This window comes from Gymnogyps californianus, chromosome 3 (genome assembly GCF_018139145.2).
Source record: "Gymnogyps californianus isolate 813 chromosome 3, ASM1813914v2, whole genome shotgun sequence".
Taxonomy (NCBI): Eukaryota; Metazoa; Chordata; class Aves; order Accipitriformes; family Cathartidae; genus Gymnogyps; species Gymnogyps californianus.
Window position 1 is genome coordinate 103700404 of NC_059473.1, and position 22479 is coordinate 103722882.

Below are 22479 nucleotides of genomic sequence, written 5' to 3' on the forward strand. Positions count from 1 at the left end.
ATAGAACCTTTTTATACTTTGCTATATGACTTGCCATCACAGATACAGCTGCCAGAATGAAACTGTGCATTAATGTGATATTCATAATGTAAATTATCTCACTCTTGAGCTAATGAAGCTTTAATGTTACTAGACAAACGTGCCTTACCAGAGTACTTAGAAACTTTCCAGAAATAGCAGCAAATGACTGAGTAACCCTATGAACATTTTACATTGAAACTTTTTGCATTTCAGATCATGACTAATGCCTGGAAGGGTAACAAAAAAATAAAATCTAATTGATTCGAGCCATAAGGAAAGGGGCTAGAAGGATAACTGCTGACTGGAAGATTTTTGGTACTTTGAATATTGATGAAAACTCATTGGATAGTGTATAAAACAAACCTCCTTATTCGAAACCTACCTAACTATATATGAAGAACAGTATAACATAGCATTATTGAAGTCTTTTTTAAAATTCTCTGTGAACATTTGGAGAATGTCCTACCTTTTACTAACATAAGTATGCTAATAAACATTAAAATAAGATAAAAAAACACAAAGTAACTCTTAATTAAGTATGTATTAAGTAAGGACGCAGAACTTTCAATAATAAATTATCTTGATTTATCATTTCAGTGACAGTGCAAAGATTGCAAAAAAAAAAAACAACCAACCCCCCAAACCCTTAAAAACAGACAAGTGAACTAGAAACAAATTTCTAAGTTTGAGATGAGCAAGAACCTACTGGGAATAAAGATCATTGTAATGGGTAGCAATTCCTGTAAGAGTTAATTCCTGTCTCCAGCGAGGGTTTGCAACCCACTGTTGTCATACTGCCCTGCTAAGAAAACTGCAATTGCTGGCTGAGAGCACTTTATTCCTAATTAGTTTCTCTCACAAACATAACTGTCAAAATAATTGAACTATTGAATTATTGATCTTGAGTCCATTCATTATGAGTACAAATAAAGTATTTAAACCAGCCTAGCAGTATCTGTCTGTTTTCCTCATTCTGCTGCAGGGTAAATCAATGTATAATCTCTGAAATTATGGAAAGGTACTGAAAAACTGTCAAGTACTTTAGTGATGCCCTCTGTGACTGTCTATTTTGGTAAATTAAACAGAATCAGAGAAGCTTCCCAGACACAAGAACCCACGTGTTTGTGCAGTTAAATTGTTGAAATAGTCTCTAACATACTTCTTGAGCTCGCCAACTAGCATTCGCCCCAATAATTACCCAGCATGGCCAGGAGTTAATGTGGGCAAACAACCGTTCATAATAGGAAATTTGAATAATATCTCCCTGTTTGAGAGGCTAAAGGATGTATTTAATAGTATGGATATAGGCCATTCCATGCTAGCTGACTTCACTGCCAGAAACTGGTCCTGAAAATGCTTTATGTATTAGCAAGCCTGCAAGCCCTGTATTCCACTGTCGGAGTGGACAGATAGCAGTGAAAGCAATCATCTGGATTTTAGCCACCATATCCAAACAGAGTAGGTAGCTTGGTTGAAAGCACCATAAATCTAGAAAGTTTTCTGTGTGAAGAGGAAGGAACGATATGAAGGGCCTAAGTCAGTTTCCAAGCAGTCATTAGCTCTGATAGTTAAGCAGACAAATACTTTCCGATTTCTGAATGTGCTTTTGTTTTCAGGGAATCATGAGAGAAGAACTATGGAGACTACTAAACACTTGCTAAATCTGAACTTGCTGTTACTGGTACTGATGTGTCTGTGAAGATGATTTTACATGACCAGTGCTAATTGCTCTGTAAAATATAATGGCCTGGCTGGGAAACTTGTTCATTCTGTCATCATTACCTGACAAAGCATAAAGTTTATTTACAATTTGAAGGAATGTCCCATATATTTCCCCTTCTCCGAATATTTAATAATTTGCAGTTTTCTTTGCTTACAAGAACACAGTTTCTTATCTCTAGACCCACTAAACGTGTCCCATATTGGCAAGACAGCTTAAGGGCATTCACTTTGAAAAAAGTGTTTTATTGCATAGGGACACAGTTTGTTGCTCTCAGAAGTTGAACTAATAAGCCCTATGGGAAAAGAAGATAAAATCTCAGAACATATGCATTTCTGAAAGATTAACATCTTATGAAAATAAGAATATTGGGTTTGCAGGCAAATATATCTAGACCAGTATAGATATCTATGTAATAGCACAATCTTTGTTGACAGGAAAATTGATGTGTGCATGGTTTAGATGCTGCAGTTTGCAACAGTATCTGATATAACCACAAACTGTCTTGAAAAGCATCTGGTGTGAAAAATGCCAGTCAAAGCTTCATCTACAGAAAGAGCAGATTTGAGCTGTTTGATTTAAGAACAACTAGTAGTGGATGACTGCACACACAGACATCCTTTATGAACTGGAGAAATGTGATGTGGTTTAGTGATTGACACAGGCATTGACTCTGCTGTTGATTTTAAAGTTATTTGTTCTTGTAGATCAACTATCTCGTTAGTCTCCTCTTTTTCCATTCTTGTCTATATGGTCTGTTTTTTGACACATTGAGATAAACTAAGGAATTCTGCTTATTATAACAGTAACAAATTTCAAAATGAGGGTTTGATTTAAGTTTAGTATTTTTGTATGGTTTTATTTCATAGGACAAAAATAATTATTTAAAAGTAAAGTAGCAAACTGTTAGAAAAAAATCTTTGGATAAAAAATTAAGCGCTTGAATATGTAAAACAGCTTTTGCCAAATAGCAAATACCAAATAATGAAATTATTGAGATGAAATAATGAAATATTGCAGATGTTCCTAGGATGTCCAACTGTTATTTAGCCTGAGGGCAAGAAATTTCTTGCACCTTCATAATGCAGTTTTCTTTGAGACAATTTGCATTTTTGTACCCAGATTCCCCACTAAATGTCTTTCTGAAGCCCAGTCATGTGGTTGATCTGAAGTATTTTACATCCCTTATGAATTTTATATGATACTAGACACAACAAAGCAAGGAAAAAGATGCGTAAAACCTTCCTTATTAGTTATTCTCAGTAATACACTGATGGATCCGTAGATATGTGAATTTTTATGTGTATGATATTCTTGATCAGTTGCACATGGGTTGCATATCTAACAGTTAAAGAAAATAACACCATTCCTCTACCTACTAGCTGACTTGCATATTCCTTTTCAGATTTCAGACTGAAGTTAATTATGATACTTTGGAAGTCAGAGATGGGCCAGCTAACTCATCACCATTAATTGGAGAATACCATGGAACACAAGCACCCCAGTTCCTTATCAGTACTGGAAATTACATGTATCTGCTGTTCACTACGGACAACAGTCGTTCCAGTGTTGGTTTCCTAATTCACTATGAGAGTAAGTCTGATATTTCTCTGATAGATTTTTATTTAATTTTGAAAATAACATTCAATTTGAAAATGGGCAAACGAATGTGAACAAATAAACTTCAGTAATTATATTTGTATAAGAAAAAATTATGTTTACTCTATGCTGTACTGACAGATAATTCTGAAACTATTAATTCATTTTGGAATCTTTTTTATTCATGAGTTCTTGTATGTTTTTCAGAATACTTATGGACCTAGATGTTTAACCTAATGGAAAGTAATTTTTGAAATTTACCCTTATGGGTAAAGATATATTGTCTTTTTTTTATTTGTTTGCCCCCCCCCGCCCCCTTTCTCTCTCTCTCTCTCTCTTTTTCTGTTTCTCTGGTTTTAATACACTTTTGCAGTGCCAAGCAGAATTGGGCCTTGTCCATGATGGTTCCAAAATGCAAATAACTGCATAATAATATCTCCCCGTGAACTACAGGATCATTACAATAGCATTTGCTTTTAAATTAGATACATAAAATGACATATATTAAGTGGTCTGAAGTCATACTGATCTTTATATGATAGTATAACCGTTCACTTAAGTACTGAATAAAAAGCTTATGTGTTTAGTGTGGTTGTGCTAAACAAATAACATTGTTTTTATCAATTGTTCTTATCTGGAAACTAATCTGATTGCAGTAAATTTGCTGTCATATTGCATCTGGAATGAGTACCCAAACTTACATTTCATAGCTACGTCAAAACTTGGAAATTCTGTATAGCTTCTCTTAGCTTTGGCTCAGACATGGTGGTAATGGCTGAACAGATAATAGTATGATAAACTGCAAGGCCGCTAAATCATGTAAAGACCAGGAACAGTAGGTAGGTTTCTGCATGAGTTATCTGCAGATGATGATTTTCCCTGATTGTATTGGATCTAAATGTTGCTGTTACGTTTCATAAGACAGTCCTTAAATATTTATAATTTTGTGTTTTATTTTAAGCCCCCTGTTAGGTACATGTCTTTTGTTCTGTTAAAAATTAAAATAGTTAATAATAAAATATCTGCCCTAAACATTCTTAAAGAGGAAGGTCTAATTATGAAATTATTTAGAACAATATTTGTATATTCATTTTTTATCTTTGTTGAAAGATTTAATATCATCTCACACACATGACACTAGTTTTTCAGTGCTATTTCTCTAGGTGGCCTGATAAAATGTCAGAATTAGATTTGATTAGTGCACTTTAAACCTTGAAATCAGATTAAATCTTTAACAAGTAAAGATGACAGAAGGCTAGTAAATGACCTTCATCTTCTTTTACATGTAGTTCCCATGCATAGAATATATTAAAAAAGCCTTTTATAGAAAAAGTTAGTAAATTTCCAATTTTTAAAGTTATTACAAAAGCTAAAAATTTTGTCTCACAGGCTTTTCTTGAGCAGATTGACTCCCTGAATAAAGCATCTTTCTCTTTCAGTAGAAGAAACATTTAAAAGGGGGGCTGGTATTATTTTTTGCTTAGAAATGAGTAAGAAGATGAAATGAAATTTTTAAAAAAGTAAATAATTTTAAGTTCTCAGTTTAAGGAGTGAGATTGTTTATTTTTTTGTGAATTATATTTCCTATTAAATGGTTATCTGATGAATTTCAAGAAGTATTAACACAAAGCTTAACATCCTTTCTTAGTTATAGACAGTTACTGCTGTTTCTCTTACGCTTTTATGTCACTGTGAATGACATTCAGCTGGCAGATTAAACATTTAAATTTTAGTGTCAACATAGAAGTGTCTAGAGCCTGAAGCTTACATTTTGGGCAATGGTGATCTGGTCAATGCAATCAATAGATTCCAGGGAGCAATTCAGTAAACTGAAGTAGCATTCAGGGGCTGTATTCGATTGCCTAAGCATGGAGAGTTAGAGTTATTTTAGGTACTATGCCACCTAGTTGCCAAGTACTGCACTAGAGATTTGGATCTTGCACAAGTCCTTTGCCATGACTACCAGTTCCATGGAGACATCCTGGTTATGATAGGATGGCACTAGAAATGTATATTGAGACAACAAAATTTCTCTCCTTGTAACTTTGCTGAATAAGTTGTTCCTTAGTTTGCCCTGACTGGGTTGATCAGATCTCTTTTGATTATGAAAGGAGCTTAAAGACTAAACAAGCCTATAGACACATCAGTGGAACCATCTTAAACTGAAATTGAATCTTGCCCTGAACGTCCACACTGTAGAAAAAAAGTGCAACATAAACACAGACATTTTACATGTCACCAACTGGAATGGGTATGTCCATATTCACAGCATAAGTTGTACAGAGAAAGCTTGCTAAATACTTCATACCTATGTCGGTGCATTTGTTCCACAAGGCTCCTTAAGTCAGTCACAGCCTCACTGATCATATTGGTTTCTTCTCACACTGGGTTTCTCACAGAACAAAAATTGTCTCCACATTGCATTGGGTTGTACGTGTTCATGTAATGAAACTGGAATTTGTCGCAGAGTCTCTCTTTTCATACTAGTCAGCATTGGGAGCTCCTGAAGCATTTCAGTAGTGGGTATGAGACATACATCCTTCCTTGATCCTTACCTCTGTATTGACAAATGTGCACGTGCCAGAGGGAAGGCAGTTACAATAACCAGTAACATGGAAGTACTAAGCAGATGAAGTCAGTGTTTTCAAAGAACAAAACCAGGTGCAAAGACCCAGTGGAGGTACTCAGTAGTCTGCCAGGAACAGGGGAGACCAAAACTATATTTTGATTGCCCTTGCAGGCTTAACCATAGAAGTCGCTAATGTTAAAGATATCACAACAGAACTTCTATTTGTTTCACATTTCTTACACTTGTAGGAGAAAAGGCAGTCAATTGTAAGTTTCAAGAAAAGTTTCTGAATATTTTCTTTGGAAATTCAAATAACTGTCTTATTTGGAAGTCTCCTAAAAATCTTCCATTTATAGTCATAACTTTGACGAAAAATTAAATCACTGAACTGTGAAACAGAAGGATCTTAATCTTGCTTAAAATAAAAAGCTCAGTATAAGCTATACCGAGTTGCTACTGAGATGGCAGTAATATTCTATTAAACTAAAATATGCCTGTAATACAGCTTTAATAAAAATGTGACCCCTTAAATGTACTTCAGATGTGAAGGTAATTTGTTAATTCCCCGCCTTAAATGTCTGTAATTCAGCTTTTTGATGACACTTTTAACATAGCTAATGCAATACAGCATTAGGTTAACTCTTATGCATCTAAGCAAAAAATTAATAAAGTGCCTATAATCTTTTTTAAGTAAAACTACTGATAACATATTCAATTTTATCAAGAATAATTCATCTATATTCTTTTGACCAGCATGTCTCATGCCTCACTTACATCTCCCTGATCTCTCAGCTTCCCTAGTTATGTGGTTTTGGGTTATGGTTTTTTTTGCAGCTCCTCATTCTGTGAAGTACATTGTGCAATCTTAGTCTTCTTAAACGAAACCACATCGAAATACTTTTATCCACAGATTCCATTATTGTAAAGCTACCTTTTATTAAGGTATTTTTGAAACTTATCTTTCCTTAAACAAGAAAACATGATCATTTTCAAAGAAAATTGAGCAATCATTTCTTAAATCCAGATACTTTATTTAAAAGTCTGTGTTTATGTATAGATTAACCTTTCCTTCTATACTAAAATTTATCTGAAAAATGGAACAGAGACCATATGTTAGTTATGCACTGAGACAGTAATCATCCCATATTACCATGTGCATCAGTATGTATTTGATAAACATTACAATTCTCTTACATAGTCAGGGAAAATTGTTTAAAGACAAGGATCACCCATCTCCCTGAAAACTCTCCTTTTAGGTCATTGAAAAAAGCTAGCAAAATTAGTGTTGTGATTTTACGTAAATGAAATCAGTAATAAAAAAGATAAAGGTAATCCTTTATTCACAGTGTATAAAATTAGGTATTTGTTTAGATTTGGTTTTGGAAAAGAACTTTTTAGACCCACAAATATGCAATCTTCATGGACTTGACAAAGTGTCAAGATCATTCACACAGCCCACAATCAGTTTTAGCAATGATAACATAGAAACAAAATACTTCCTTACGCTTTTTAACTTGAAGAAAAAATAATCCTTGTCTGGATATGAAGAAAAGATTTGTAAAATTTTCAGTGGCAGGACACAGTTAATGGAAAAAGTTTTTGGAATATTGGGGAAGAACTTTTTGTTTCAACAGTTGATTTTACTCTGACTAATAAGAAGAACCAATAGAGAGCCTGAATAAGAAAGGCAGTTTTTGTGAAAGTGCCCATGAAATAATAGTTTATGATTCCTAAGAAATGAAAGAATGAGGCAACACAATTGTGATAAAGTCAATAGTTTTCAGAAATCTAAACTTCACCAAACTTGAGAAATTGGTAGGTGAATGTCCTTAGGAATGAATTTTGAAAGTCATTTATAAAAAAGATTATATTAAAGCCCAACAGAAAGCTGTACTTTTTTTTTTTGAGAAACAAAAAATACTATCCATTTCTGTAGTATAAGACTAAATGTTCTGTTCTTGTTTTGCAACATTTGCAGAAAACCTTAATTTTGACCATGTACTTAACACAATTAAGTGAACATTTACAAGCTAAGAATACAGCATATGGAAAGAGGGTACTTCAAAAAAATTGAGATAATTAAATATATTTTATTCATCAGGGACTGTTGCAATTCCCTGTGCTATACTTAAAGGCAAAGCAGAAGCAGTCTCCACTCCACTGAAAATTATGTCTGAAAATTCAAAACTGTAGGGAAGTTTCAAACAATGTCAGAAGGGCACACACTTTTCAAAGAAAAGGGGGTGGGGGGGTGGAAATAAGGACCAGAAGGATCAAGGACATTAGTTTTATCTTCACTCTTTAAAGATACTAGTTTCAAACTGATAAACAAGGTGATAAGGAACAAATGATTTGTATTTGATAAGAACAGATTATGTCAAACCAACCTAATTTCTTTCTTGACAGGTTAACTGATTTTGTAGATTTGGGAATGGAAAGGGAAGGAAACAGCTCTATGTTGACATTTATAAGGCTTTTAGAAGTCTTCCAGAGAAAATACAGAAATTTGGTCTAAATGAAATTATTACAGGCACAACAAGCACTTCAGCGAACACTGGAAAAAGTTACCCAGAGAGGCTGTGGAATCTCCATCCCTGGAGATACTAAAAATGCATCCAGACATGGATGCACCTGTGCAGCCAGCTCTAGGTGACCCTGCTTGAGCAGGGGGGTTGGACCAGATGACCTCCAGAGGTTCCTTCCAACCTGAACTATTACGTGATTCTGTGATGCTGTGAACAATTTTGAAAACTTCTACGCAAAGAGCAGCCAGCAATTAGTAGTTCACTGTCTAACTCAAATTTGTAGGGACCTTACTGTGATCTGGCCTAGATCCAAAACTATCTGATATTTTTATTGACAATTTTGATGATTATATAAGAAGAACACTTACAAATTCTGAGGATGATTCCAACCTACAATTATAGCAAACACTATGGTGGAGAGGGTTAGAATTCAAAACAAGCTAGATGAACTGAAGAAATGGTCTGAAATTTAAAAAAAAAAAAAAAATCAAATTCTGTAAAGAAACGTGCTAAGCATAAATGGGGAACGAGAAATGACATGCACAAATGCAAATAGAAAAACAATAGAAAAGGATATGATTTTTACACAGAACATAAATAATCTAGAGAAAGATGTAGTAGTAATGCAAAAAGTCAAATCTTTTGGCTGTTGTAGTTTATCAAAAAAAAGAGGAAAAGAATTACAGAAAAGACAATTTTTGTTTACAGGACTATTTTATCTAGGACTTGGAAAATCATTGTTTCACTTCATTTGATGACCAGAGAGAATATTGTGTCCAGTTTGGGACCCAGTTTAAAAAAAGTAGGAGGTTGTTAACATGGAAAACATGACACATTGAAAGGTCTGTACTTGTTTAGTCTAGAAAAAGGATGACTTGGCAGGCAGGAGGGAAGGCACGATAACAGTCTCGTGTCTAGTAGCTAAGAATTGCAGCTAGTCCTGGAGTTCAGTCTAGAACTCTGCTAAAATGCCTGCTCCCTATCAGCAATGAGCAGGACAGAGGTGACACGCTAGTTCTGCCATTCTAAATGATTTCCGTAGCTCGTTAACAAAAATAACATGCACCCAAGTGCTCTCCTAAATTTGACTATGTTATGCTCTGTCACTTGGAAATACCCTCCTTTCTTAGACGGTAATTCTTTAGAGAAAGATTTTTTCAACTTTTGTGTGGAGGAGGAATGAAAAAAGCTCTTGTAATAATAGCACGACCTCCCTCTTCCCTTTCATCCTCTACCCCCGCCTTCCACTAGCTTCATTCTCCCACTTCTCTCTTCCCTTTTTCAAGCACCTTTGCTTCCCCACATCCTTTATAACATTCATGTTTCTCTAACATGAATTTTTATCTGTTGACTGTATCACAGTTTTTGGTGATGTAACGAGATTTTGTTTTAATGTCAGTATTGTGATAGCAAACAATTCAAATGCAGTCACTCACCGCTGCACTCTAGGCCTACAGCAGCTCTTGTAGCTTGTCCATATTCTTCAATTATTGAATGATGTACAAAATCTTTTGTTTGTGTGTTTGCTGTTTACTTTGGATTGTCTGTTACATTCCTTTGAAAAGAGAATGAGTAAATTGTAGGATAGAATTATCTGCTTATCTAATTCCCACTGCTACATGGAATGAAGAGGAGGGAGCATTTTTTGAAGGAGCTACTGAGCATGCTCTTCTTGAGAAATACTGCATTATGTAGGGTGGGAGAGAAAAGACATGGTTTTCACCCAGACTTTAATCTTATATTTACTGAGCCAATTGTTATGAATAGTATCAAATCAACTCTTTCCAACCATGAGCCCAAAATTTATCACTGTGGTGCCAGAATTTCTCATATATAGTTTAGTATTGTCTTTTTTTAGTCAGGACTCTCAGTACTGCCCATTATTAAGCTTGTCTTATGTTATCTCCTATTAAGAAAAAAAACCAAATCTTTGTCCAAAGAAGCAAAGAAAATTATTTTTTTTTCAGCTATGTTTATGATTGCTAAAACTTACATACTGAATATTTTCCCCTGGGAATGAAGCTCTGTTGCCTGAGCTGACTTTTTTATTTATACAGCACCACTATTTCAGTCAGGAACTTGGAAGTTGTTAGGGTTGCTACAGCTTTTGGTCTCCTTGCAAAAATCTTAAACAATGTAGTCAATGTAATCTAGAGTTATCATTTCAAAAAGAAACTGATGAGTTTACCTGTTATATGTGACTCAGAATCCCAAAGCACTTGATATGTTGAGGCAGGGGTGGAAGGGTGCCCTAAGAGGAAGGAATTTTAAGAGCGCTACTGTGGGCCTCCATCTACTCTAACATACCTCAAAACACAAAGTATAGTTTACCTGAAAAAAATTAATGTGTATCAAAGTTAAAATTTCACACACAATTAATATTTATTTAGGGCACATACAGTGCAGAATATTATAGACTTAAAAGGGTTCTTTGAGTCTATATTAAGCAATTTAAGCTAGGTGATGGGAATCTAAAAATGTACTGTGTCAGCTAACAAGGTGTATTTGCATTATAAGCATGCAGTCAAGTCTAAAAGAAACTTATTAATCTAGAATTGAAGTATGTCAGGGATACCTCATGAAAACTAGATCATAAGCTTTCAAATCTGAATTCTAACTGAGATATAAGAGTAGCTAGAGGGTACAGGGAATATTTCTCTGTGCAAGCTGGAGTCATTATTTATGATATTTTTGTTTGTAGTCCTGCTTCCAACCCTCATATCTATAATTCTAAACCCTTTACTTTATGCCCTGATAAATAATTTTTTGCTTAGTTTTGAACTCCTCCTACTTCGTTCCTAAGGTTGTGTGGTAGTCCTGGATAAATAAAGCAGGGTGGAAGCAGTAAACTGAGGGTACAGCTTCCACAGGAACGGTTATAGATATACAGGCAGCTGAGAGGACCAGCATATTCAGGATGTGTTTAGGGGGCTAAGGAGCTAGGAAATGCATAACACCCTGCTGTAGAGAATTTTGTGCTGTCAGCAGTTGGCTTTGAGGAAGGAACTTCTTTGGCAAAAAGTAGACTGGAAAGAGTCATGCTAGAAATTCAGGTCACCTGTGAGGAAGCACATAAAATCTTTGAAGACCTCAGGAGAACTAATCTTGCTCAAGGCTTTCACAGCATCTATGAGTGATGACATCACCCATATGAAATCATGCCAACTTACAGCATTCTTTCCAACCCAACACCAAAATACTGACATTAATGTGAAAATTAATGTGAAAATACTTAAGTAAATACAATGGGTGCCGGAGCTTTGAGATGGATATGTCTAGATTTTATCCCAAAGGCTGACAAGGAATTCTAAACTAAAAAGTCCAGTATTATTTAAACAGACACACAACAGATAATTTTTCAAAATAAAGTAGATCAAAATTATTGCTTGAGAACAAACATTAAAGTGTTTATAAATAGTTCCCCCCCCCCCCCCCCCATACTTCCTGTCCCTTTGTGGGCAGTTTTTTAACAAGTCAGTGGCTTTTTGGGTTGCAAAAAACTACACAGGCTCCTCTGGGTCTCCCTGTTATTTCTGAGACTTGACTATGTGTTTGCTACCTGCTGTTTTCAGCCAGCTTCTAGTTTTTTCTTTTACTGCAGGCTTCATGCTGGCTGTGTCCTTCATAACCTCTCATCTTTTTACCCACCACAGCCAGTATCTTCAAGGTTTTCCTCTGGACATGCTCAGCTTCTTATAGAAGAAGGAACAATGTCCTCATCCCTCCCAAACCTGAAGAGGTTCTACATCAGTCATTCTTGTTTCCAGGCACATGACATAGTGTATCAGGTGTAGACGGCAAGGTTTTGGATACAGGGGAGCTGCAGGGGTGGCCTTTGTGAAGAGAGGCCCATGCCGGACACAGCTGGTTCCATCTGGCTCCAACAGACCCAGCGCAGGGCACAGCCCATCAGCCAAGTTGGTGGCACCTCTGTGATAACATATTTAAAAAAGGGCAAAATGCTGCATAGGTGAGTGAGGAGTGAGGAAAAGAAACTGTGAGAAACAATCCTACAAATGCCAGGGTCAGAGAAGAAGGAGGTGCTCCAGGCAGATATTCCCCTGCAGCCCATGGAAGAGACCACAGTGGGGCAAATATCCACACTGCAGCCCGTGGTGGGCTCCATGTCAGAGCAGATGGATATTCCCTGCAGCCTGTGCAGGCCTATGCAGGAGCAGGTTTATCCTGAAGGACTGCAGCCTGTGGGAAGGACCCACGCTAGAGCAGGGGAAAAGTGTGAGGAGGAAGGAGCAGGAGAGAAGAGCTGTTATGGACTGACCACAACCCCCATTCCCCATCCCTGCCACACCGCTTGGGGAGGGGTGAGGAGGTAGACAAGTTGCGAATGGAGGAGTGAAGCTGAACCTGGGAAGAAGGGTGTTGTGGTGGACTAACCTTGGCTGGACGCCAGGTGTCCACCAAGCTGCTCTATCACTCCCCCCCCTCAGTGGGACAGGGGAGAGAAAATAAAACGAAAGACTTGTGGGTTGAGATAAGGACAGGGAGAGATCGCTCACCAATTACCGTCACGGACAAAACAGACTTGACTCAGGGAAATTAATTTATTGCCAATTAAAATCAGAGTAGGGTAATGAAAAAATAAAACTAAATCTTAAAACACCTTCCCTCCACCCCTCCCTTCTTCCCAGGCTCAACTTCACTCCCGATTTCCTCTACCTCCTCCTCTCCAGCAGTGCAGGGGGACGGGGAATGGGGGTTGCGGTCAGTTCATCACATGTTGTCTCTGCCGCTCCTCCCTCCTCACACTCTTCCCCTGCTCCAGCGTGGGGTCCCTCCCATGGGAGACGCTCCTCCACGAACTTCTCCAATGTGAGTCCTTCCCATGGGCTGCAGTTCCTCAAGAACTGCTCCAGCATGGGTCCCTTCCACAGGGTGCAGTCCTTCAGGAACAGACTGCTCTAGCGTGGGTCCCCCACGGGGTCACAAGTCCTGCCAGCAAACCTGCTCCAGCGTGGGCTCCTCTCTCCATGGGTCCACAGGTCCTGCCAGGAGCCTGCTCCACCACGGGCTTCCCACTGGGTCACAGTATCCTTTGGGCATCACCTGCTCCAGCATGGGGTCCTCCACGGGCTGCAGGTGGATATCTGGTCCACCATTCACCTCCATGGGCTGCAGGGGGACAGCCTGCCTCACCATGGTCTTCACCATGGGCTGCAGGGGAATCTCTGCTCTGGCTCCTGGCGCACCTCCTCCCCTCCTTCTTCCCTGACCTTGGTGTCTGCAGAGTTGTTTCTCTCACATATTCTCACTCCTCTCTCTGCTGCTGTTGTTCCGTAGCAGGTTTTTTTGCCCTTCCTAAATATGTTATCCCAGAGGCGCTACCACCGTCACTGATTGGCTCGGCCTTGGCCAGTGGCGGGTCCGTCTTGGAGCTGGCTGGCATTGGCTCTGTCGGACTTGGGGGAAGCTTCTGGCATCTTCTCACAGAAGCCACCCCGTAGCCCCCCCACTACCAGAACCTGGCCATGCAAACCCAATATAGGGGTGGTGGTGGGTGTTTTAGTTTTTGTCTTTGTTTCTCACCATCCTACTCTATTTTTAATTGGCAATAAATTAAATTAATTTTCCTCAGACTGAGGCTGTTTTGACTGTGATGATAATTGGTAAGTGATCTCCCTGTCTTTATCTCAGCCCATGAGCTTTTTCTTCTTATTTTCTATCTTATTTTCTCCTCCTGTACTTTTGAGGGGGGGAGTGAGAGAGCAGCTGGGTAGGGGACTGGCAGCCAGCCAAGGTCAACCCACCACACATCGTAACAGAAAATAAAATAAATTCCTTTCATCCCAATAGAGAGTCTTTATTTGTTTCCCTTGTGTGTATCCATTATAGCTCATTACATGATTAAATTCCACAATCGTTTGCTATCACTATAAGCATAATGGATAATGCTCGGTTAATGAGCCACCATTTGACAATTTTGGGGTTTTTTTCCTTATTCAGTGTATAGCTCCAGGTTTATTTACCAAACACTGTTAAATCTCTGCTATAAGACATAATTACTAAAGATTCCTTCTGTCAGATAAGAGTTATACAATTGTGTAAGCTATGTTCATTGTCTTTCTATTTTTGATACGTAGGATAGTATCTGTAGGAAATAACAAGTAGTTTCTGAGTTCATCAATTGCAGTTTTTCGACACTGCGTTTTGCTAAATCAAATAACCATTACTATGACAGAGGAAAGTTGAATTGTCCCCCGGTATCAGAAATTGAATAGATGAAATGGAATAATCAAATATGATTTATATACTAGCACAATTTGTATTAATACTTTGAACCTTGATATCTTCCTGTAGTTTCAGTTGTCCGGTGCTTTTGTTGGCTCTTTTTTTCATTGTTTGATAAAATATACTTTAAAGCTCCAATCTTTTCCTACTTCATTTGGGCTTCTCTATTCTATAAGACTGAAAATTGAAAAACTGTGCCCTGAGTCAGTGACAACAGCTAGAGAAAGTGCTTTATATCCCACATCAGTTCTCAGGCAATGCTAACAAGTATCTTTTGGGTGCTCTTTCTTCCTCCTGTCTTACTCATTTTGTGTTTTGTTTGGGATTTTTTCTGTTTACTATCTGAAAAAAAAGGGGAAATAAACAAATTAAATCTGTGTATTTCAGGTGTTACTCTGGAATCAGATTCCTGCCTCGACCCAGGGATTCCTGTGAATGGCCATCGCCATGGCAACAACTTTAATATCCGCTCCACAGTAACTTTTAGCTGTGATCCAGGGTATACACTGAGTGATGAAGAACCACTCATATGTGAAAGAAACCATCAGTGGAATCATGCATTACCCAGCTGTGATGGTAAGTGTCAAGTTCTTCAGATGGCAGCTTTAAAGTCCAAGAAAGTTAATCTATTTTTGAGAACAAATTAAGCTTATCATTGCTACTACTTCCCTTCAATTACACCAAGATCCACACTTTTCAAAAATTATTTTACTGTTAATAAAAGCCACAGTTTACATCTCTGTATCAACTTTCAGTCAAGTACTGTAATGTACAGTGATATTTACAGGTATATATTCACCAATAGAAAAATTGGAATTCTCAGAGAGTGCCACTGTTCAACTGTGAATGAAAATGGTGCCATACAGCTAATATTTTTGAAGCAAAGCCAATAAACTTAACTTATGTTTTAAACTTGGAATACTGAATACCAAAATGATTGCTCAAAATTTAGGATACTCAATACTAAAACAGATCATGGTCAGCCTATGTAATTAATTTTCTTGACATATTTTTGTTTTGAAGTTTTGGTTAGTTCATTAATTGTTTTGGGGGATATGCAATACAAAACAGTCTAGAGCTTTCATGAAGCTTTTTTTTAAATGCTGAACTATACTAGCAAATATTTCTGTGCTCTTTTTTATCATTGAATTTTTTGCTAAATTCTTTTTCTATGAACTACAGAATCAACTCAATTTTTTCATGGAATGCTTGTATAGTTGTTACAAAATCCCTCTGATAGAAACCACAGAAAATAAGATCCAAACGTAGCTAAGTATTTCAATAGGGGTAGAACCAAGTATTTCAATAGGGATAGAACCCAGCATCTCTGAAAATTCTCCATAAGATCATTTAGTTATATTTCCTGCTAAAACTTCCTATTTTCTCCCTTCTGGTTGCTAAATGATTACCTTTAAAAGCATGTTTGTCTTGATCAGGTTTCTTTTTTGTTAAGATATAACTGTGTTCTAAGGCAGTGATGAAAGATCAATGTGTGAAAGGACAAGACCCAAGCCCATACCAACAAAGGCTCTTGATTTAGTGAATTATTTACATTAGTGAATTTCTAATGCCCTTTTCAGGTCCAAGGTTTTCATTGATTACAGTGGAATGTCAAAGGGCAAACTTAGAGTTAGATTCAGCAAAGTATTTTAGTTTCTAACTCTGTTTTAAACTGTTTTGTTAAATCTAAGCATTTACTCTCACTCAGGTTTCTAATTCTCACTACAGCCTTCTGGCCCCATGCACAAAACATATAAGCTACCAAAAGATTATCATATAGTTAAAAGCTCTTAATCACTACAAAGCAAACTAATCTACCATTCAAACTCACTCACCTTGTAAGCATTACAACTTGTTCCTCCTTTGCAAAGAGAGAAGCAAACTATTGTTTTCAATTGCATTTTGTGATCAAATTTTAGACTGTATGTTCTTGGCACAGCTGATGAACTTTGGAGTGTCACAAATCTTCCTATAAGCTGTAATTTTAAAATGAGCAAAGCATTTTTAGTATTCTTCCATTGGTTTTATGGGTTTCTCTTGCTTGTTTGCTTTGCTGCAATGGGTTGAAGAACACTATTGTAGGAATCTTAACTTTGAATAGTATCCTATTCTTTTTCAATTTACTTTGTACTAAAATTTGTGAATGTATTTTTGAGTTAAAAGACCAATATTCAACTCTTTTGTTTGCATATGAATGTTGAACTACAGAAAGATGTAGTTAACTTTCACTCATTGAAAAAGAGTCCTTATTTCCCAGGTCCGTCACCCAGTTTCAGCATAAGTGTAAAATAGAAAATTTCAAACCTTTCTGGAGTAGGGCCTCTAGGCAAGCAACATACAAAGGTTACGCTCAGTTTCTTCTTTTTTCCTCACGTATTCAACTACATTGAATTAACTAGTTTAAAAAGATGAAATAAAAATCACATTCTTTTAGGTAATCATTGTGTTAGCGTTTTTGCCTTTTGAGGCTCAAAAAGTTGTGACCCAAATTTTTGGAATGTAACTGATTTAAGTGAGGTTGAAACGAGCATTTTGCAGTCACCTGCAGACTATTGTTGTTCTCAAAATTGCAACTTCAGAAATTAAATCAACAGAATAAATCCCTAAGGGAAAAGCATGTTGCTTTGTTTCATGCCAACAAAGAAGAAAAAGAACTGTGTACAGAGACACAGTGGCTAAAGTTCCCTCTAAGTAATGTGTCATTCTCAAAATACTATAATGTCAAGGTGGAGTGTGAAAATAATTTTCGAGGGAGAGCTAAATAAAAACAGATCATTTACATATTTTAAATTTTAAACTTAAAACTATGTAAATTACTTGTAAATATTTAATATCTGCTTTAAGGAACGTTGCACACTCAAGTATTTTTCTTCCTTCTGTGATGTTTACAGAATAAGAAGGATTTTGAATGAACGTATACTACTGTTCATTTATGGCATTATGAACCTGTTATCTGTAATTATGTTATTTATTATCAAGTACTGTTATCAACCATATATTTACTGTGGGTTTAGCCATGCATATTCTCATTCATGCTTATGTGCAAAAATACATACATGCAGGCAAAACCAGGCTAGAAACATTTCCTTTCCTTCTACTTATTTATAAATATATATAATACATAAATTCAAAAAACTCTAAGAACTTTAACAAACACCTTAGTCTAATAAGAAATGAAAAAAAGAACTTTAGCTATAATGCCAGCATGTTTGTATGTATATATGTATTTTATAGATACGTTTACATACAAGTACTGCAAGTCTATTGAACATTTTGTCATGTATATTTGCCATCTAGTTTATGGCAAAGTATATCACTCTCTGTGAGGAAGAAGACTAAAAGCATCTTAATGCTTTGTTGTTTTATTGTTAAATATTTAGTTTATTAAAATTTAAAAAAAAACAACATAAAAAGCTAGACAGCAACAGATGAGTGAAAAGCACAGCCATGCTGTATTTATAAGATCAGCAAGCAATTCAGCATGCAAATCTTAAACTTTAATTAATTTGCCATGCAAATTTGAACAGCCTAGTTTAGCAAATGCTAGTATGCATAAAATGTTTTCTAACGTAGTTCTTGTGTCTTTCAAAATATTCAGTTCCAAATAAATTACTTATGATGGAACAATCTGAATCTTTCAAAGGGAGGAAAATACACTTTTTTTTTTTCCCCGAACATCGCAGAAGAAATCAAATAGAGACAAACTTTTCTATTATTTGAAAAAAATACATTTTGTTTCTCAAATATTTTTGTTTGGTAAAAAAGGAATTAAATATATACCTTTCTAAATATGTAGTGCAAGAAAAGCATCTGCAAGCTATTTGATTTTTGACTTAGTTCACAAAAAAAAAATTAATCTTACTTCTTAAAGACTACTACAATAGGAATTAATACTTGCAATACTCTGGAACAAAATTTTACTTATTTTTGTATTCTGCTAACTAACAGGAGAGGTTGTAGATTAAAAATAAACTCCTTTTCAAGGACTAATTTAAGAATATACAAATTGTTGTCAAATGTGAATGTCATGGCTTTGAATGAATTAACTTCTTATTTTAATACTTGACCCCATTTTTAATTTTAAGGGTAGTTCAAAAAGTGAACTAGATTTTTTTTTAATAAAAAACAGGACTTCTGTATGACTTCTGTTGGGTTTTTTCCCCCTTTTTTTTCTCTTGTTAAGCTTTATGTGGTGGATATATTCATGGGAAGAGTGGAACTGTTCTTTCTCCAGGTTTTCCTGACTTTTACCCAAACTCTTTAAACTGCACTTGGACTATTGAAGTGTCACATGGCAAGGGTAAGAATCTAATATGAATTGCATATGTATAAGTAATTTCTATTTTTAAAAAATTCAAACACATATACACAATCAAATGCCTTTTATGAATTGAGTTAAATCAGTGCTTTCTGCCATTCTTTTGAGGAAGAAGTTTAATTTCCCAAAATAAATATCTTCAAATGTGGTGTTTCTAGTTTGTGTTTATTTTGCAAAAGAAACATTCTTTTAACAGTTACCAGAGGAAATGTGTTTTAGTCTCAGAAAAATGGGCAGAAAGTAGAAGAGGTAAAATATATGAAAATAATAGTTACTTGTTAAATAGCACTAAATTTTTCAGTGAAAGCTGTCAGGACCTTGTTGATAGCTCTTCTCCATTATTAAGCATGAAGAAGCAGATTTGATCTGTGTATTAGTAAGCTTAGATTTCAGACTTAAATCATTAGGGCCAAAAATTATATATCTTTACGTTATATATACAGTAGAGTAATATTTGGATGCACAGTTAAGCTTGGCAGCTTATCCGTTAGGGAAACGTGTAAAAGAACGAAGGAAAAAAGCCTAGGAAGTACTAATGATGTGTTACATACCACTGAATCAAAACATAATAAAGATATTCCTCAATATCCTTTCTATGACAAGAAAAGTCTCTGTTATGTATGATAGTCTGAGAAGTATATTGGAAGTTTCTACTGTTTAAAATCTTCTTATGGACTGGATTTTTGTTTAAAACTCATATGGCATTTTAAATGTAAAATATATGAGACTTTCTAAGAAGAGTGTTGTTCCCCACAGTAAATAATTGTATTTGAAAACCTAACTGTAATTCAAAATCTAATTCATCGCTGGACTGGAAGTTGGCAACTGAAAAAACAGTCATGACTTCAGTAAAGGACTGGTCCCAGAAAATATGAATCTGTATGTATGGAAGACCGTACATAAAACTTTTATCTGCTTTGTCCTTGTATATGGGGACTTCCCTGAAGCTTACAGTAAAAAACAGAATTGTGTTGGAGGAAATGCAAAAATAAAACATGAATACAAAATTTTAGCCAATTATTAAAGTATGTCTCCTAGTTTAATAGTGAGATCATGGTAGAGATTATAAATAAAAGAGACATACAGGAACTTGAATAAAATCTATACAATACAAATTTAGATTTTCAGAGTGCTGTATACAAATACCACTGAATCCCATCAATTGTCTTACGGGAGCTATTGATTTACAGGGAGCTAAACAAACATCCACACTACACATATTGATTGGTTGAGCCCAAGTGCTTTCTGCAGTTTTTATTTTCCGAATTTCAAGTTTTGATTCCATGTGTGACTTTTTCTAAAAATCTTTCCATATAATGTAAGATTTACTTTCTGTGTCACCTATGTATAAAGGAAGAGAAAAACTTCGTATTAAATGCTTTTCTTTTCCCCCTTTTTAATATTTTTAAAGGCGTACAGCTGGTTTTTCATACCTTTCACCTTGAGAGCTCTCATGACTATTTGCTCATCACTGAAGATGGCAGCTTCACAGAACCAGTAGCCAGGTTAACTGGCTCAGTCTTGCCCCCTACAATTAAAGCTGGCCTCTTTGGAAATTTTACTGCACAGCTTCGATTTATATCTGATTTTTCAATTTCTTATGAAGGCTTCAACATAACATTTTCAGGTAAGAAATTCCACTCTGCTAAATATCCAGAAACTGTTCCCAGATAATATTTTTACTTGTAGATAGCAGAGACATTAAGAAGCACCAGTAAAAAAGTCAATAGAAATTGTATAGTCTCTATTGTAGAACACTGGCTAAGGTTTATAAAGGTGGCTAACAGACTGAGAGGGATGTTGGTGATGTGACTGTTTTAAGGAGAAGTTTTCACTGTTCTCAGAGAACCATCAACAGTGTGAAAAAGAAGTCTGGAGGAAAATTAAGGGGAAAAAGAGTACAAAGATAGAAGGTACTGTTTCAGAAGAAAGAAACTAACTGGTACTGTTTTACTAAAGGAAGTACAGAAACTGTAAAAAGCAGTAGCGTGCTAACTCAGAGTCACGGAGGAGTCTAAATTGAAGACTGATTTTGGAATAGAAAATGTGTATATAAAAATAAAATAAAAGATTTGTTAGTTGTTGATATATGAAGTTCTGATAATTTTTACAAATTCCTCTAAGATAATTGAAAAATTTAAGTTACTGCTTCTTATTTACAGTCTTCTAAAACTAGATGACATATAAAATACATTTCTCAATAATTTTCTTTGCCTATCTCTATCACTAGAATGTAAAATATTTATAGGTATGCATATGAACGAATCAACCACTAGTTGAGATGCACATGGATATTCTGTGGAAGAAGTATATAAGGAACATATATCCAACTCCCTTAAATCATTTCTCAAGAACTGAAAAACAATTAATATGTTTTGCTGAGGTCTGGCAATATTAACAGATGAACATGCTGTTTATGAATAATGTATCTATCTCATTTAGCTTGCTTATTTAAAAAAGAAAAAAAACCCACCTCACTGATTAGAGCAATAGTGTTGGATTTACTCATATCAAATGCTGAATTACACTCGTTCTGGATACTTTGGAGTAACCAGATCAGAGATCAGCAGTTTTGCAAGTTTGAAAAGTAAATGCAAATATTAAATGATATCTCTGATAGTTTATTTATAAATAACTTGAAATCGTAGAGGGCTAGGTAACTTGTAGAAGAATACACAAAATATCAGTATGGATGCAAGGGGGAAAATTGTAGAGTAACAGAATATGTGGATCACAGAATTTTTCAAATACAAGCAAAAGTTTATGCCCTATCTACAACTGATATACACGTAGATAGCCATCATATGCCATCATTTATATTAAATAAATATTTTGAGAAATATTATCAGGTACATTAATTTTATTACACAAGTAGGTGAGTCTGTTTTGTTATTTTCACACAATCAGAATCTATTTCTCCATAGTAAGAAGTATTTAGTGAGAAGATCTTAACCTGTTTTGAATGTCATCTAACACAGAAATTTGTCACAAAAATTCCCAGGTGCCTAAAGATCTGCCACAGTATCTCCATGTCTACCTCAGCCTTTATAGTGCTGAGCAGAGGTAGTAGATCAAGTGTTTTCAAAACGTACAACTTTTGCCAGCAGAAACTGGTGTGGTTTATAGATTCCTTCTACTATTTAGGACCTTCCCACAAGACAGTTACTATAGGGAAGGATTTCTTTATTTATTTTATTCAGTAAGTCAGCTGTTTAAACACTCATTCAGAAACTTTGGTTTAGTTTCTTCCCCTGGCTAAATGGAGTTTCTTCCTCTAACTAAGTGGGTTTGACCCTACCTTCCACCAACTTCCAAGGTAAATGTTTTAGAAAATGGCTTTTCTTATGATTTATCAGAAGTGTCTCTCTTCTAAGTGATCTCTTGGGTCTTTTGGATCATATTCTGAAGAATATAAAATCAGACTTTTTGGGTCAGATGTAAAGTTGGTCTTTTTCAACATCTTTTCTCTAACAGTGGTCAG

General features: G+C 35.7%; 1 protein-coding gene across 1 annotated transcript in view; it reads left to right on the top strand.

The window, feature by feature from the left end:
* The window catches only part of CSMD1 (CUB and Sushi multiple domains 1), a 1238313-nt gene that overhangs the window by 920874 nt on the left and 294960 nt on the right, over positions 1–22479 (top strand). Inside the window, 4 exon segments of the mRNA XM_050893357.1 lie at positions 3147–3334; positions 15068–15256; positions 18864–18980; positions 20410–20625. Of these exon segments, the coding sequence (XP_050749314.1) occupies positions 3147–3334; positions 15068–15256; positions 18864–18980; positions 20410–20625 (710 nt within the window).